The following is an 18,515-nucleotide window of genomic DNA, read 5'->3' as shown; positions in this document are numbered from 1 at the left end:
CTGAGGCTGAGAGGCATAAAACTTGGTAATAGATTCGCATGAGTCTCTGTGGATTTTTACATTTTCAAAACTGATTCTTTCCTTTTTGCTTCTCCCCAGGTGTTGCTGCCACCCTATGATGATCCTGCAAATGGCGCTGCCAAAGACCCCCCACCACCTTATGTGTCTGCATGAGGAGCCGTGTGTGCGAGCGAGTGTGTGTGCGTGAAATGTACCTAAAGAACAAATAGCTTTACTTTTCACGACACCTGAGCAATAGATTCTTTCATTTTTCAGGACAGGTGTATTATCTCCCAGGTTGTCTTTATTGCTATTTTGCTGTAGATTATTCAAAAGAAAAACCTATTTGCCTAAAGCAGCATTGAACTGGCTTGAGAACCATTTTGATTAGCTAAAGTGATAATCGTTGCAATGTAGGTTTGTGTTTTTTTTGGGGGGGGGGTTCACATCTTCTCCTGCAAATCTAGAAAATATCTAGGGGTGTAAACTGTAGTGTGGAGTTTTGTTTCTCTTGTCTTCTTAATTTCTGGATCATGCCTCAGGCTGTGACATTGTCCTTTAATCCACAATCATAAAACAAAACAGAAGGTACCCTGAACAGTTGAGCTTATATTTATTTCATCAGGAATATTTGGGACCTTTTTAAACACATTTCTCAGCTGTGGTAGCAAAAGCTTGTGTCCTCAAAGCTCAAAATTTAACAAAGTGGATAGCTACCCTGCGGTTTGAAGAAACAAATTCTCATCGTTCTACAGCAGAGCTGTGGTTGAGAACACAATTTTTTTTATAAAGGTCTAGCTCAGCTGTTAGTAAAAAGAAAAAGATTGCTTTGAATTGTGCTCTGAGCGCAAAGGTGCTTTCTGACTGGCTAATCGCTCAGAAATGCAGAGGGGAAGTATGTGTATTGGAGGAGCTCTGGGCATCAAGATTAGATTGAATTTTTTGCTACAGAAATTTTGGCTCTTGCAAGCACTTTGACCTACTACCCTCCTGCCCTAGAATTGGCCAGTTCAGCTGTAAGTGAGGCCACTGGCCCCTTTTTTTTTGCCCTTTCTCTTGCCAGCGGTCTTAATGTGGTTCTCCAGACCAAAGCTCCCTTTTTTCAAGTCAACTCCAAATCTGGATCCCTAAGTGGCCTGGTCTGGGGACCTTGAAGTTGCACAGATGTGGCTTTTTGAAGGCATTGCAAATACTGCCCGCATCCCTGTTGATGCTGCAACTATTTTCTATAGTGGGAAGTCTAATGTTAACATCAGTTCCCTACCCACTCTAGGCCTGTTCACTCAGGATGCTTGTAAGGAGTACCTCTCTCTCTAGATACACATTAAAATAGGGGTCTGTATGTATGTGTAAAAGAGAGAGATGAAAAACACATGTTTCTGACACTTGACATGGATTGGCAAATACATTTCCAACTGCTTTAATCTGTGACCCTAAGATTAATCATAGGAAGCAGAGCTGGAAAACATGATAGAGTTGCAGGGTACCACATCATGCATTGTATCAAGATGGTGAACCCAGTCACATCTATGGCAAATCAATGTGGGAGTGAAAAAAAGGGGGCATAGTCTCTAATCCAGATTAGATTTATTATGGAAATTCTGTGTTTCAGCCTTTGGCCAAGTGATTCCTTCTCTTCTTATGATAGTTCTGATAATTTATTTTGCCTGTTGATGTCATCCCATCCGACAATTGCAAACAATGGGAAGAAACCACTTTGAAATTTCTTTCATTTCAGTGGAAGACAAGCAAGTGCATAAACCTCCCATTGAAAGCAGTGGTGATTTTGAAATGCTAAACTTTGTATGGATTGTGTGCAGTTTGATTTAAGGTTATGCCATACGTTCTTTGGAGTCGTTGGGTCTGGTAAACAATTAATACCTCTTTGAGTATCCAAAATGTGAATCTTTTTCCCATGGGAGTCCGCTTGTAAATATAGCACTTTGGGGACCATATGCTAAGGAACACACCAGTTGGGATAAATTATTTCTCCCAATTGTATCTTTGGGGACAGCACTCTGTGCCCATCAAATATATGTATATCTAGCTATCTGCTTAAGTGTGAGAATATTTGGTCCTCTTGTTTGCATTTATAAACATTCTAGTGAGATTCATTTGTTAGTGCCCTGTTAAGTATTACTGTGAATTATTAGCATTTCTATAAGTGCTTTAGGTTCAAAGCACTGCGCACTCGTTATCTTCTAACCTTACAACAGCCCTGTAAGGTAGATCAGTATTATTCCCTTCATGCTGCAGATGTGGGGCTGAGGCTAAGAGTGGCTTGCCTAATGGCCAGCTTGTTTGTTCATAGCAGAGTCAAAGCTCACATAAGAGACTTCCTGGTTTGTATCCTAAGTCACTGGGAACCAAACTACAAAATAATGCTAGCTGCATTTTTTAAACAAGCATGCTTATCCTGGCCAATCTTACCTTTAAGAGAAGCCTCAAAGAGTGCAACTTAGCATGTTCCCAGCCCAGTCCAGAACTGTGCCACTTTTTTTGCTGAAAATTGTTTCTCTCCTGGTGACGTTTTGCCCTCCAAAGTTCTGTAGTGCTTATTCCAAACAGCACCTTTAGAAAGCAAATAATGGATGTGTGTGACCTGGGTGGGGAGCAGTTTCCAACAGGAAGCCTGCACTGGGTCCAGGTCAGGGCCTTCAGCCTCTTTTTGTCCAAAAAGAAAGCAGTTGTGTTGAGCAAGCATCACTAGTGTCATGTGTAGTTCAACCGGAACCACTGCACTGTTGGGCTGTGTGCAGAGTGCAGTCAGCTCAACAGCAGATTGTGTCATCGAACCCAGTGGTTGTAGAAGGAAATAGGCCAGGAAGGTCAGCAACAGTATGTTTTACTAGCAGGTAGTAGAAGAACAGTTCTTTAGCATTCTTTTCTAGGGTGTGTGTGTGCGTGCTAGATTCTACATAGCTTGTTGCTGAACAGGTGTTCCAACCCACATTGGGGGTGCCTGGCTCGTGTGTGTGACGTCATGTACGTCACACACATGACATCACACAGCGCGACACAGTGAACACATGACATCACATGGTGCAATGGGGCCCGTCACAGCCTCTGAAAGGCCCTGCAAATTGGCAGTGATCAAATGGAGAATAAAGTAAAGGCACTGAAAGTTACGTGACATCTCTCTTCCGCCCCAGATGGCTGAAAGGAAATCCTGTGGCCAGGGCACCACTGTGAGTGCCTGTGCAAACCTGTGCAAACCATTGATGACTTTATGCTCACCTACCAACTGGGCAATAATATGTTCCAATTTAGTTTATAAACTTATCAGTGCATTGATATGTAACCCTCCTCATTGAGTTAAGTAGGTAGGCATGGAGTTTTTGTTTGCTTTGCAAGGCAACATGGAATCTTTGTAGACAGGTGAAATTGTATGATTTTATTTAGCTTTAGCTTACCTGGACCAGATACCATACTAGGCATTTGTTTGGTTGAACTATTTAATTTTTGGAATATTAAGGAACATATGAAAATAAGTGCTTGTGCATATTTCTCATTCAAATCTTCTGTGTAAACAAATCAGTCTCTAATAAAAAGGGATGTTTCCTCATGTCTGTGTATGCCCTTTCTTTGTACAACTAACAAGAGATTCCCCCCCCCCAAAAAAACCCCTTGATTCTAATTTTATATTTATTATTTGCATGCAAATCGTAGCCTCGTCTGCTGTTTTGTACTCTGGGCGCTTCCCATCTGTTGCAAAAGAGAAGACGAAAACCAACTCAGCTCATACATCAGCATGGAAGTTAGAGTTGAGGGTACTTCCAAGTTGTCTTTTATCATCACCTGCCTTGCTCTAACAGTGAAGAGAGAGAAGAGCCTTGGCTGATGATATGAGTTTCTTAACACAAGTTCAGGGATTGTGACAGATTAATTTGCAGGACACAATAGTCTGCATTGTTGTAGGAGTTAAAAAGGACACTCGCCATGGATCAGCCTACTGACCTCAAAGTTCTGATGTGCAGATTTCTGCATATTCTTTGCTACACACAGCAATAAAAGCTAAGACCTTGCTGCTGCTGCTGCTGCTGTTTGTTTTTAAAAGCACCAACAAAGGTAAGGCATGCAAATTCTTCACTCCTATAACTAACCTGCTGTGCTGTGTATGGTTTGTGGCTATTTATTACATTTGTATATTGCCCTTCATCTGAAGATCACAAAGTGCTTCACAACATAAAAATAGAAAATGAGAATACAAAATAAAACACAAAACCAATAATCCTCTATCCCACATAGCAAATGTTTTACTTTGCACTCAGATTTAAGCATTCCAAAGTGAACAGACATTTCCCATCGGCTTTATCGTAACCCTTGATTCTTCTGTTGCTTATATGACCCAGAATTGCACTGTACTTTTCCACTCTTGTGTTATACAAGTGTCCATACCTACTTCAGTGCAGGTTGTTTTTGGCACTGCTTCCCCCCCCAAGCATTTCATTTCAGCATTGCTTCACTTGGGTGGGTGTGTTTTTTATCAGAATATCAGCAGTTGTAGAGCTCTTGTATTATCTCACTGGATCACACTTCCTTTGAGAAGGTGAAGGCGAAATACGTGGAATCACTGTCCAATATATATGTGTGATACATTGGCCTCTTTCTTAGATGAACTTTCTAGGAAAAGGTCCAGCTACTTTGAGAAAGAATCCAAAAACTGTTGAAGTAGTGGCGTGACAAGTGGAAAGATCTGGTGCCGATCAAAATATCAGTTGCTCAGAATTTCATATTTGATGAGGCTGTTAATTGGTCATGTGTTACCAAGATTTAGCAAGATGGGCATCTTGGCTGCGACCTCTGAGATGGTTCTAGCAAAGTAACCAGTTTAGCAACAGGTGTCAGGAAAGAGTTGGGAATTGTGTTCTAACAATGCCTTGCCCTGAATGAAGTATCCAGTGACTGGTTTGTATGTTCCTAGATCATGCAAATAGACAGCACAATTGCTTCTAGTAAATTCAATTTCCTGTCTCGTTTTTAAAGTGAGTTTCTCAGCTAGGAGCAATCAAAATTAAAACACTAACAGCATCTTAACTCATAATCTTAAAAGCTGTAAAATAGCGTCTGACACCATTCAAAGGGCATTTTGGCTCCAATACATCTGTCTGGACATCCTTGGATTTCAACCAAAATGCTTCTGCAAAACCAGCCAGCTTTTCGTTTTATTAATTCAGCTGGATTTGGAGATGCCAGATCTGTGACCTTTTGCATCCATGAACTGCCTTATGGATAAGATCCTGGATCACTGGGATGACAGCACCGTTGCTCAGCCAAAAAAATATAAAGCTACTTGGAAGTACAAGCAAACACTATAAACACACATTTTATCTTGACACTTACCTGAAACAGCTGTTTGTTTTGTATAAGTTATTAAGGCACAATTAAATGCAACGGGTTCTATGTATATGAATTTGTGTGTGCATTACAGTAGCATTTTAACAAAAATAACACTTTCATGTAATTCCTATATGGCCATTGAAGGCAGAAGTTTAAGCCAATGGCCCTGATATTTACATGAGGGAGTAGATGTAGCTACTGGAAAAGGTGTTATTTAGCCTGTTCCAGCAGGTTCCTCTTATATTCTTAAGGTTGAGCGTTCGCCAGGACCTCAGGTTCAGCAGAGGGCCAGCCATCTTCCATTCTATCATTCCTACTTTGCAGAGTATCCAAAAGGATCACATGCAGATTAATAACATTTTTGTTCTGAATCTTTCAGGTTCAAGGAACTCACTAAGAGTGCCACGGCTAAGGGCCTCCAAAATCCTGGAGCCAGTATTTGGAGGTCAAACAGGGCTTTCTTTACATGCCACTAACAAGGAGTGGGGGAATTTGAGACTTTCCGAGAGCCACATCCCAATGGTCACTCATCTGCTTTTGCACGTCTTGGGGTCAGTCCCCAGCATCTATGAAGTGTAGGCAGGTTCCCACGAGGCAAGACACAGTGATAATAGCAAGAACCTTTCCTGAACTACATAACTGGGAAACAGAGGCAAAGCAACTCCTTGTGGTCCCTTCCAACTCTACAATTCCATGATTCTATGGTGTATTTCCTGGCTTTTTCTTCTCCATCCTCCTTTTTTTCCTTAACTGTTCCTGAGCATCAGAAATATAGGGAACTTTCCTACTGTCTGCAGCTGCAGCAAAAATGTTTTCTTTCTTCACTTCCCAATGTGTGCACCATCCTGCCATAAAAAGCAGTGCCCTTACAAACAGCTGGAGTTCTCAAGAAATAAGAGAGCTACAAATATGTTTTCTTCAATATTTGTGCTACTGACATTCTGATCCTGCCCCCTTGAAGTGCAGCCAGTTCGAAAAAACTAAACAATTAATACTGGTAAGGTGTTCTCCATCTGCCTCTTTATTCGTCCTAAGAGACAGCAAGCGGTTTATGATTGGAATCCGATTGGCAAAGGGAGTGACATCTTTATGATATTTACTGGAGAAACAAGCTGAAGAGATTACATCAATTGGGGTAGGATTCCAAGAGAGTTAATTATTTCAATAACTTGAATGTCTAGAATCCTGGAGATTCTACCTTGTTTTTCTTTGAAGAGTTGCATTTGTTTTGGTGAAATGGAACTATGTCAAATTCAGATTGCCCACGCTATGCTTCACATGTCTGAGCAATATTTAGATGGCCCAGTGATTATTCTTCTGTTTAATTTAAGATTGCTATTTTATTTTATTTTTTTAATTATTCAATAAGAAAAAGACCAAAGATTCAGGTGTTTGCTTAGAACTATGAGAATCAATTTCTTCTTGGTGCTAAGATATGATTGATATAAACGTTTTTATATATTTTACTTTACAGAATCAATGTTATACCAACTTATTCCTACTACAATATTATTCACATTTTCTCATTTCTAGACTGCATTTGTAGTGGTTGTAAGCTAGCAATAGTAATGATAATAATCTAAATATTTATATGCCAGCCATCTGACTGCTTCCAACCAAATTATTAAGTCATTACTCAAAATAAGTTTATGCATCTCCATCCACTGCAATAAGCTTTGATTACAATTGCAGCTGGCCACACAATGTAAGAGAAAAAGTAATAGGAAAGGTGATACCATTTATTGCATTGACTTTTATTGGTTGGAATGGAACATGTTGTATTTTGGCAGAATTCAGTTTCAGATAAAATGAAAAGCAGAAATATGTATATACATATATATATATGTATATATATAATTACCTTACATACAAACCAAGTTGGCTTTTTCTGTCACTTAAGATAAAAACTAGGCAGATGGTTTCTCCCCCACAAGCGACCCTCAGGATGATTCATCACTTTTCTTTCCCGATGCTCTTCTTCAACATATATCCGAAGATATATGCACACAATACAATGGCAGAGTCCAAGCAGAAGCTAGGCATTTGAGGTGTGGAATCTAAGCTACTTTATTATATACAAGTGTTACAGAACAAAGGAACATGGCTCCTCTCTCCTCCTCCTTCTCTGAGAGAGAGCAGACTAAAAGCAATAGGACAACATAACGGAACAGTGTAACTGAACTTCCATTCTCATGACTCCAAAAGTATGGAATGTCAACACAGACATGTGATGAAAACAATCACACATCCTGCAACGAAGGAATGGAATCCCAACAATATCTAGGAGCAGCCTGGTGTTAAATCTCCAACCTCATCTCAGCCCAAGATACCCCAGTGTAACTTGCTCTTTCATCTAGGGCTCAGCTGAAGCTGGCTGAGCTGAGACTGGTGTAAAGTCTCCAAAAAGAGGCATTCAGGGATGGGGCAGTGGCGGGACCACACTGGATCATAAACCCATTCAGCTTGGTTACTTGACCTGGAAGTACAGCATAGAACATCATTTTGAACACTTATTATCCCTTTGCCAAGCTTAGGCAGAGCAGCAGTGCTGCTGAACAGGATTTGGATCTGGTGTAATTTACTCTGGCTTAACTTCAGCTTTATGCCGGTTTCATGTGCATATGAGTGCTGCCTAAACCATTTAGGGAGAGATCTTTCACACATGCAGATTGTCTGAATATCCCCAAACCCAATGATCCATTATTTGTGGAAACCAACTTTTCACTCCCTGATGGTATGCTCCTGACGGTTGAGTACGCTTGGAAATGATGTGGGTTTGGTGAAGGGGACTACTAGGGGGCATTTATGGAAATGGTGCCCCTCCTTAGGTAAACAGAGCAGCAACTTATCATCCAAGCCATTTTAAATTTGTCATCTGAATTGACAACGCACGAAAAGCAAACACTGATTTGTGGAAACAACGTTCAGTGTCTCTTGGGAAAAGGTCCTAAGACTTAGGGCTGATGAAGATATCAGGTGAACTGAAAAGCTTGCATGCTATTTGGCAATATTTTGATTTGCCTAATAAAGGTACCAAGCCCAATTCAAGGTGTTGGTACTGGTGTACAAAGCCCTACATGCCTTCCAATGTGTATTCCAAGGTGAGAAGGGGATGCCCAGCTCTTCATCCCATCAACAGGCAACTCAAGACGGGGCCTTCTTGGTGGTGGCCCCTCAATTGTGGCACACACACACACACACCCCGCCGGGAAGTGCACTTGTCCTCCACACTTCCCATTTTTAGTTGTCACTTCAGTACATTTCTGTTTTCCCAGGCATTTCAGATATATATTTACTCTGGGATCTAGGACTGCCCTGGTTGAGCCCCTTATCCTATGCCATTGTGTTGAGTTTTGTAACATTGCTTCAATTACTATATATAAACGGTTGCATGTTCAAGATGTTGTGCGCCACATTGGGCTTCTTTGGCCAGAAAGATGCTATACAAATATAAAAATAATAATATTGCCTTATAATATGTGGATTTTGGCTTTTTTAATGGGCCAGCACAGCAATGTTTACTTCTTTCTGTTCACAACCAAAACTACTGATTTCAAAGGTCCTGCTCCTTTTCAGTTGCATAATCGAGAAAATTAGAATTATGAGTCTCTGAGGAGGAGTCCAAAGGGGTAATCCGGCGCCACAGAAAGAGAGGGGAGACTTCGACCTCCGCTTTTCGGGCCACCAGTCGCCAGAGCGGGAGCATCCAGCGCTCGCTCACCGCCTCCCCTTCCCCACCGCCCGGCAGCGCGGCCGGGCTGGACTCTCCCGCCGTCTCCTCCCCTTCCCCGCTCAGCGCCCTCTCCGGGATGGGACGGGGAGGCGACTGCACCGCCGGCTTCCCCCTTCCGTCCTCCTTGGCTGCCGAGCCGGAGCCGCGCTGCCAGGAGGCCCCCTCTCCTCCTCCTCCTCCGGACGCGCGCCGCCTGCTGCCTCCTTGCCCGCTTGTCTGCTGCTCTCCGGGCTTTCGGGGCTGGAGCCGCCGCCGCCGCCGCGCCTGGGAAGGGAGTCAGGTAAGAGGCGTCGCCTGAGGAGGGCTGCCTTTACTTTTGGCGCCGGACCTCAGGCGTCAATGGCGGGGGGTGTGGGGTGTGGAACTGCTTTAGGAGAACGCAATAGAATAAGCATTAGTAGGGGAGCAAGGCTTTCACAGAATCGTAATACTTATCTGTGTTTGAAAGCAAAGGGACCATGGGGAGGGGAGCGGGAAGTATTTTAAGGGAGCGCCCACTTATTTATGTATTTATTTTATTTATATATCACTTTTCTCTCAAAGTGGTGCGCATGGTTCTCTTCCTGCCCTTTTCATCCTCACAACAACCTTGTGAGGTAGGTTGGGCTTAAGAGATGGTAAGGGCTGAGTGGGGATTCGAACCCTCTTCTGCCAGGTCCTTGTCCAACACTCTAACCGCATGGTAGACCTTTGAGGGAAGTTTTTTTATATTTGTATTGTTTTTAACACTTGATTGGGAGCCGTCCAGAGTGGCTGGGGAAACTCAGCCAAATAAATAACAAATTATTATTATTATTATTATTATTACAGCAAATTGCGTTTTTCCTTTTCTAACCCCACCTGCTCTCTTTTAAATGCAATTATATACATCTTGCCCCCCCCCCCTTTTCTCAACAACAGGCAGTCAACCTTTTCCCACAATATCTAGTGGCTAAATAATAGCTTAATTAGTTCAAGGGCTCCATTGGCATGAACGGAGGAAGGACAAATCAAAGTAACCTGGAACAAAGAAAGCTAAATTTCTTGTATGTACTGTATATGATTTGCCATTTCCAAAGTCACTGCTGGACCTCTTAATGTGGAAATGTTGCATTGGGAACTAGGTATCCACGCAGCTTTTTCAAATCTTTAAACATGAGCAGTTCAAAACAAAAATCAAAGAAGATGTGCATACATACATCTGCTGGTAGACTACATGCTCCGTGTACATTTTCACATGGAAGCACTTTGAAAAATTTATCTATATGAGTTTCAGTGCTGATGACTTGTGGTCAATACAACACTGGAATCTCAGTCCCATAAGTTCTGAATCTTAAGAAATCAAATCTGTTCCACCACATAAAACACATAACCTAACTCTGCCAACTCCATGGTACTATTAATCTTAAGTATTTTGTGGAAAATATGACAGATTCAATTCAAAGAGATCAAATGAGCTGTCCCCAAAGAATCAATTTGATGAAAAGATACTTTGTCTGTAGAGCAGTTGAACATAACTTGCCAACTAGGAGACCAACGTCATTACAAAAATCTTCCTCAGTAAATCTTGCTTCCCCACATCCAGTGGAAATTATGTAAAGCTGACCAAACCATGGGATTACTGTTTCAAATATCAGTATATGCTTCTTTATAGTTGCCTTTATTAAACTAGAAAATGTTAGCTGCAGAGATCCCAGTGGCTCCGTATGCAATTTAAGATAATGGAGCATAACTTTTAGCTTTCTCAGTATGGATTGACTATTTACATGACATGTTGCAGCAGTGAATGAGCACTTTTCCAGGTATTTTAAGGAAGAAAAAGAGATCCCATCACTTGATTGCTGTAGGGGAGCCAAACATCTTTCTTCAGATAAATGTCGTTGTTATTCTTAATGTTACTACAGTAAAAATAAAAAAAATAAGTTCCACAAAGTATCCTACTAAGATGGCGGCACTACATTATTGCTTGCTTATTTACATACATTACAAATATCAAACCATTGTGATCCAAAAGCATTCCTCTTTTTTTGACTACCGAGCCAATTTTATGTTATTTGTCAATGTTTCAAGGACAGTTGTATCCCAACCCTTTTTATACCAATATTCCAAATGTTTCTCTAAGGAACTGAAATTCCCGTTACAGTACCGTAACTGTAAGTGCTTTGTGGCCTACATCTGCATGTGTTCTCATGAGCACCTATTGGACGGTGTCCAAAAGATCCCAAGTAAACAGTAATACAACTCCCTTTTTTTCTTATTTTGTTCCTTGACACTGGAGCATAGTATGAAGACATGTGATGCATCAAAATTACTGCAGCTAAGCAGGTCTGGGCCTAGTTATTGCCTAGACTGGAGCCTTCTTGGAAACCCTAGGTATGCCACCTTGAGTTCCATAATAAATAAAGCTAGGATATAAATATAATAAGCAAATAAGACAGAGATCCAAACCCCCAACTCTTGCACTGAAGGTGGATGGCTCTTGGATGGGTTGGAGATCTTCCTTGCCCCAGTCCAAAACAGCTTCAATGGCCTCTCTCTCGCATGGAGATCCCCATACCGCCTGGCAAAAGTGCAGGTGGTCGGAGACACAGCCAGTGGGATTCCCACTGGCAGCAGCTCACAGAAATTTGGATACTTTATGTGTATTTTTTAATGGGTGTTGCCTGGTTTAATTGGGTGTCGTCCATTTGGACTGTACCCTCTGTGGAGCAAATGATACTGCGTCCACGTGTAAGAGAGCCCAGATGGCACCTTGTTTGAAAAAGAAAGGGGTGCTTTGAAGGAGGGAAGGAACAGAGGGGAAGGGAGTGCTTAACCCAAACTAAATCTGAGTAAATAAATAAGCTCTACAGGTGGTGCTGTGGGTTAAACCACAAAGCCTAGGACTTGCTGATCATAAGGTCGGCAGTTCAAATCCCCGTGACGGGGTGAGCTCCCGTTGCTCGGTCCCTGCTCCTGCCAACCTAGCAGTTCGAAAGCACGTCAAAGTGCAAGTAGATAAATAGATACCGCTTCGGTAGGAAGGTAAACAGCGTTTCCGTGTGCTGCTCTGGTTCGCCAGAAGCGGCTTAGTCATGCTGGCCACATGACCCGGAAGCTGTACACCGGCTCCCTCGGCCAATAAAGCGAGATGAGCGCCGCAACCCCAGATTCGGTCATGACTGGACCTAATGGTCAGTGGTCCCTTTACCTTTACTGTATGCTAACCCATACTGTATTCTAACCCATGCTGCATAATATTGTGAGTGTTTGTAAATATGTGACCTTTTCTTTGTTTTACATTTGCATTTATGTGTTGAAAAACTTAACATCTTGCCTTTCTCCAATGCTAAAGCCCTAGGAATGTTTCCTCAGAACCAAACCCCATTGAATTCGATGTATTACTTATTTATTTATTATTAAATTGTTAACCCACCTTTCCTCTACAAGCTCAAGATTGCAGACTCAGTCCCCCCCCCTTTCCCATTTTATCCCCACCGCAAGTAAGTGTTGCGCAGAACTGCAGCCTTAAACTGCCCATATCACAGTACAAAAAGAAGTGAAAATATATGCACGAAGTTCATAATCTCAGATCACAGCAAGTAAGCAAGTTAGTGTGGCACAGAAACACCTGTTGTGGTGTGAAGTGTTAGGCTTCACCATAGGAGATCCAGGTGCAAAATCTTTGCTCTATGTATGCTTCCTGTTGCAATATGCGAATCAACCTCTTCTGTGTAGCCTGCCTCACACATGATTGTTTTGAGGAGTGAACATCCTTGGAAGAAGGACAGAATACAAATGAATCAAATCACTGGAAGATGTTTTATAGCACCTTCTAAAGTCTTTTACAAATGTTGTTAGTCTTTTTATATAAGATTGTTAATGATGGCATTGTCTATGTTTTTAGCTTTTTCTATTTTATCTATATAGGGGGACGCGGGTGGCGCTGTGGTCTAAACCACTGAGCCTAGGGCTTGCCGAACAGGACGGCTGTTCGAATCCCCTCAATGGGGTGAGCTCCCGTTGCTCAGTCCCAGCTCCTGCCAACCTAGCAGTTTGAAAGCACATCAAGTGCAAGTAGATAAATAGGTACTGCTCTGGCGGGAAGGTAAACAGCGTTTCCATGTGCTGCTCTGGTTTGCCAGAAGCGGCTTAGCCATAGTGGCCACATGACCCGGAAGCTGTCTGTGGACAAACACCGGCTCCCTTGGCCTATAGAGCGAGATGAGCACGCAACCCCAGAGTTGTCCGAGACTGGACCTAACAGTCAGGGGTATCTTTACCTTTACCTTTTTATTTTATCTGTATAAGCTGCCTTGAGTCCTGGATTGGTGAAAGGGTGGGATATAAGTAAATATAATAACAATAACAACAATAATAATAAATTGTTGTGTGTACATTCAGAAAGAAGCAGCATTAAAAGAAAGGTGCATGACATATTTCTGGCAGTGATTGCCTGACGATAAAACTTAATCTCATTTCCTCTTGTTGCAGTGAAGTGCCCTGATTATCCATCTTGCTCCATTCTTTGTTCTTTCTGAAAAATGAAGAAAATGATCTCATGCTTCCTTTTGCTGGTTGGACTTTTCCCTGCCTTGGCCAGAGAGAGACACTTTCCAGGGACACTTTTAAGTCAAAGAAATGATGTTTCTTTACTTGGTGAGTTGCAAGTTGGCAATATCAAACAATACCTGCATACAGTTTAGCACTTCCTAATGCTTGTCGATTGTAAGCAATGGGGACTGTGCTGCTCTGCTCTTTCAGAGGGGATGATTATTATGGAAGCCACAGCACTAGAAATAGGATAAGGAAGCGGAGAAGTATAACAGTTTGGGAAGATGCATATACCATTATGATGAGTGGTCTTTTTAAACAGGGAACACTGGTGAAGTGGCAGAGAGAGGTTTGCATAACCTTTTCCTTGCCTGCTGTTTCCTTTATCAGATTACAAAACAGCCATGATTTTATGGGGAGGGGGGAAGCCAGAGAGATAGTTACTTTGGAGTGATTTGGAGCAAGAAACGGTGAGCAAGAAAATAGTCAAGCACTCCCTTCTCTTCACTGCCTCTCTAGTGCCTGTTCCTTTCTGGAAGTAGCTTTTACTGCTTAAAAAGGCATGGTGGGTTGATGATTACATTCATAAATGTCTAGTTTGACACTTAAAATGGCACGTACATGTTGGGGAAATTGTTGGTATTAATAGCATCAATTATATAAATTATACCCTATTGCTTGAAGTGCTTGGAATAAACTAGTACAGTAAATCTGTTTTGCTAGAAGCTCAACTAGATGACCTAATGCACATTTTATATTTCCATTGCTTATGAATGTGTCATAAACGCTGGATTCCAAATAAGAGGTTAGGGATCAAAATCACAAAAATTAAAGTTGTATGCTCACAGTTGTTGTTTTAATCCTTGCTGGTTAGTATTGTTATCTTTGTTAGAATTGCATCAGAAAGTTCCATGAGGGGGGTATACTCTATCCTGTCCTTTCCTTTTTGGACTACATTAATTGTAAATGAGAGACAGAATTGTGGGCATGGTTAAACAAAGCCAGAACTTTTCATTTCCATGTGATGTTTGCAAAGATTCCAAAATTTGCCTTGGCTAGAGTGCTGCATTTGACCCAATTCCTTTTTATTTCTGATTAGTTAATTATGGAACATATACAAAATCCACAGCTTTAGTTACTAACACTTGCCTTCTGACTATTACAGTGGCGTAGCGTGGGTTGTCAGCACCCGGGGCAAGGCAAGTAATTTGCGCCCCCCGCTGCACTGTCCCTCCCCCAGATAGCCCCTCGCGCTCTCTCCGCACCGCACCGCACGCCTGGCACCCCCCCCCCCACAGTGGGCGGCGACCCGGCGGCTCGGATCGGATTCGCACAGCCAGCACTGCAGTGAGAGAGAGTGAGTGAGCCAGGTAGGGGCAGAGAGCTGCGAGTGCGAGCGCGCCCCCCCCAGATGTTGCGCCCGGTGCGGCCGGCCCCCCCTGCACCCCCCACGCTACGCCACTGGACTATTAGTATTCCAAAGCTGCATCACTACTTCTAAAACTGGGGCCAAAACAATGTCCCGGGAAGGAGGAACCTACACCTGGCATTCAAGTAAGAGCCCTGTGACAACTGACGGGGCCCATGGAGAAGACTGTTGGCTTTTTGGCTCCATTCCTTCATGTACTTGAGTCTGAAAAGTTACACTAAAAATAGCTCACCTAATGTTTTTACTTGAGATGATAAGCATCTTTTGAGGGTTAATTCCCCCCCCCCCCTGAAGTTTTTCAGCTACATTTGAATCAACACAGAGAATTCCAGCTTACGGCATAATTGGAAGAGAAACGATGAACTGGCTCCAACTCCTCAGATTGAGGTCCAGACTTCCTAGTTTGGTCTCCAGTGGTGACCAAACTTAAGTTCAGCCCTCCCAACTCTATTTTAATTTCTTTCTTTCTGACTTCATTCCTGCAAATATCCCTCGCGTGTTATCCATGTGCAATTCTTATACCATAATTATTAGTGTTTTATTCTACGCTAGAAAAAAGAGAAATAACTGCATACGGGAGTGAGGTAATAATATGGAAAACTAATAAATACGCCAGCATTTCTGCATCTCATTAGAACTGGAATGCCATTTTTGCTCATTTTGGAGGATGTTCAGCAACCTCTGGTTCTGAAAGCGTTAGCAACCTTTCTATGACTCTCTGAAGAAACCTTGACTGGAGCCCCCAAATGAATAAAACATAGTTACTTCATAGACCACAAATAACATTGTTGTTCTGTGCCCACAAATGTTCCTGGTTGCTGACAAAAGACCAAATGAGCCAGAGGGAAATATGGCCATTTCCCTCAATAAATTGCAGAAACATGTTTTCAGTATTTATCCTTGAACCATTTGCTTAAGTACGCAATAATAGACAATAGTACAAAAAACCCCCCAAAAAATCTAATTTTGACTTTGTATTTCTCCAAGATGGAATGTTGCTTCAGTGACTACAGAATATGCAGACTCAGGATAGGAGCCCATAATTTTAGTTGCTTACCACTAGCTAAATTTGGTTGTTGCCTACATCTTTTATGCTAATTCTCAATTCTTCTTTTAGTATTATTAGTACAGTCAAACCTCGGATTTGGAACGTTTAGACTCCCGAACTCCAAAAACACGGAAGTAAATGTTCCGGTTTTCGAATGTTTTTCGGAAGCCGAATGTCCGACGCAGCTTCCGCCTTGGGTGCAGGAAGCTCCTGCAACCAATCGGAAGCTATGCCTCGGTTGTCGAACATTTCGGAAGCCAATTGGACTTCCTGAATGGATTACATTCAACTACCGAGGTTTGACTGCAGCATGTTTATACTCCACCTTTCCTCCAAAGAGGTGAGACTGGTATATATGTTACTCGCCCCTCCCATTTCAGCCTTACAACAACCCTGTGAGGTAGGGCAAGGCTGAAAGATGGTGACTGTAGCAAGGTCATCCACTAAGCTTCATGGCCTAGTGGGGATTTGCACCTCGGTCTCCCAGGTCCTAGTCCAGCACTCTAACCAGAACACTAAAAATATTGGTAGATTGAGCGTCTATGGGTTGTAAATTAAATTTCATTTGCTACCTAGTTCTCAATTCAAAATATAAGCACTCTACCTGACCCATCATACTCACTTTGGGGAACTGTTTGTTTTATATATCTGCTTTTCCCCCTCCTTTTTCAGAAAACTTTTGCAATAACAAGCGGCTGGACCTTGTGTTCATCATCGACAGTTCTCGCAGTGTTCGCCCTTATGACTTTGAGAAAGTGAAAGAATTCATCTTAACCATCTTGCAGTTTTTGGACATTGGCCCGGATGCCACTAGAGTGGGACTCATTCAATACGCCAGCACGGTCAAACAGGAATTTTCCCTGAAGACCTTTAGGAGGAAACAGGATGTGGAGAGAGCAGTGAAAAGAATGTTGTACCTGGCCACAGGTACCATGACGGGATTAGCCATTCAGTATGCGGTGAACATCGCATTTTCAGAATCCGAAGGGGCTCGGCCACTCCGACAGAATGTGCCTAGAGTGATCATGATAGTGACAGATGGGAGGCCTCAGGATCCTGTCGCAGATGTTGCCGCAAAAGCCAGGAATTCGGGAATTCTGATTTTTGCTATTGGCGTGGGAAAAGTAGATATGAATACCCTCAAGTCCATTGGGAGTGAACCTTATGAAGACCATGTGTTTTTGGTTGCAAATTTTAGCCAGATTGAAACGCTGACTTCTGTGTTCCAGACTAAACTTTGTGGTAAGGCTCTTAAACGCAGATTTTGAAAGTTTTGTTGAAAAGTCTTTTAAAGGTGCCTCCCTCCCTCCCTCTTGTTTTTAAAAGAAACAGATGCATGCCAGAACCATGGGCTCCTTATCATGAAAGACAAATTGCAGTCTTCTCTATGACATGATAGATTTATTTCTATTTTACATTGAGTACCAATCAGCTGTGCTGTTCCTGATCTTCAGTCTGGTTTACCATGTGCAATTTCTGCACATGTGACTACATCCTTACGTTTCCGTTATTCTCAGGGTACAGTTGGCATAGGATTTGTGTCTTTAGAAATCTGTGGTATGTTCCTGAAGATAGAAATGACATCCACATGTTAACAGGAAAATCAGAAATTGTGATAGTTTGAACATGGACTGCAAAATCTAGAATCTAAATTTAAGAAATGCATTTCGTCCAAATAAATTTTATTTTTTTAAGGGGGGGTTATAAACACCTAGCATGTCATAGTTCTCACTGTGGTAAGTATTAGAAGAACATGGACGGTCCACAGAAATTATTCGGGATTTACTCTCATTTGCATATACATCTCTCCATAATCTTATCACATTCTGACTCACATGAAAGCTCTCTCTGTGTTTACTTACTGAGCTTTGAACATAAATTTGTGAATTGACCTGTAGGGCATGCTTGCCTGGAGCTTGAAACTGCCCCAAAAAATCCTGAAAATCAAGATACCATCTGCACAAATAAACCACCACGCTGACATCAAATCTTAAATTGTGTGGACAGCACATTCCTCCGAACCCTCTTTTTATCCTCATCTGCAATACAGATTTGCTAAACCCCAGTGGGTATGGGGACTGTGGGTATTAGATACATTCACTTAATTCATCTAGCAAGCCCATCTGATCACTTTGGATAACAAAAGGGGCAGTGTGGTGTGTTGGATAGAATGGTGAACTTGAACCAGAAGACCTGGGTACCACTCTGCTCAGTCATAATGAAATATGATGCTGTGGCTGGAAGTAACAGGAAGGAAAGGATAGGAGTACTGATGCACACATGGCTGGGTTTGTGAAGGGATTGCTTTAGTGTGGGATTTTAATACAAAGATGTCCATATAAAAAAGATTTTTGAGCAGGAAAGACTATTTTGGTGCTCGTTTCATTCCTTTAATATGCATGTTCTCTTTGTCCGTTGAAAGAAAAACCTCTTATCTAGGTTTTTATACCTCT

General features: G+C 42.1%; 2 protein-coding genes across 2 annotated transcripts in view; both read left to right on the top strand.

The window, feature by feature from the left end:
* The window catches only part of LAPTM4B (lysosomal protein transmembrane 4 beta), a 57,150-nt gene extending 53,585 nt beyond the window's left edge, over positions 1-3,565 (top strand). The window contains exon 7 of the mRNA XM_083451429.1: positions 100-3,565. Coding sequence (XP_083307555.1) covers positions 100-174 — 75 coding nt within the window. The 3' untranslated portion in view covers positions 175-3,565. The remainder of the gene's footprint in view (positions 1-99) is intronic.
* Positions 3,566-8,971: 5,406 nt separating this feature from the next.
* MATN2 (matrilin 2) overlaps positions 8,972-18,515 on the top strand; it is a 47,572-nt gene continuing 38,028 nt past the window's right edge. Inside the window, exons 1-3 of the mRNA XM_083451002.1 lie at positions 8,972-9,353; positions 13,526-13,690; positions 16,735-17,304. Of these exons, the coding sequence (XP_083307128.1) occupies positions 13,576-13,690; positions 16,735-17,304 (685 nt within the window). The 5' untranslated portion in view covers positions 8,972-9,353; positions 13,526-13,575. The remainder of the gene's footprint in view (positions 9,354-13,525; positions 13,691-16,734; positions 17,305-18,515) is intronic.

This window comes from Podarcis tiliguerta (assembly GCF_965153285.1).
Source record: "Podarcis tiliguerta genome assembly, chromosome: 7".
In the NCBI taxonomy this organism is placed as follows: domain Eukaryota; kingdom Metazoa; phylum Chordata; class Lepidosauria; order Squamata; family Lacertidae; genus Podarcis; species Podarcis tiliguerta.
This window is presented reverse-complemented; position numbering and strand designations above follow the sequence as displayed.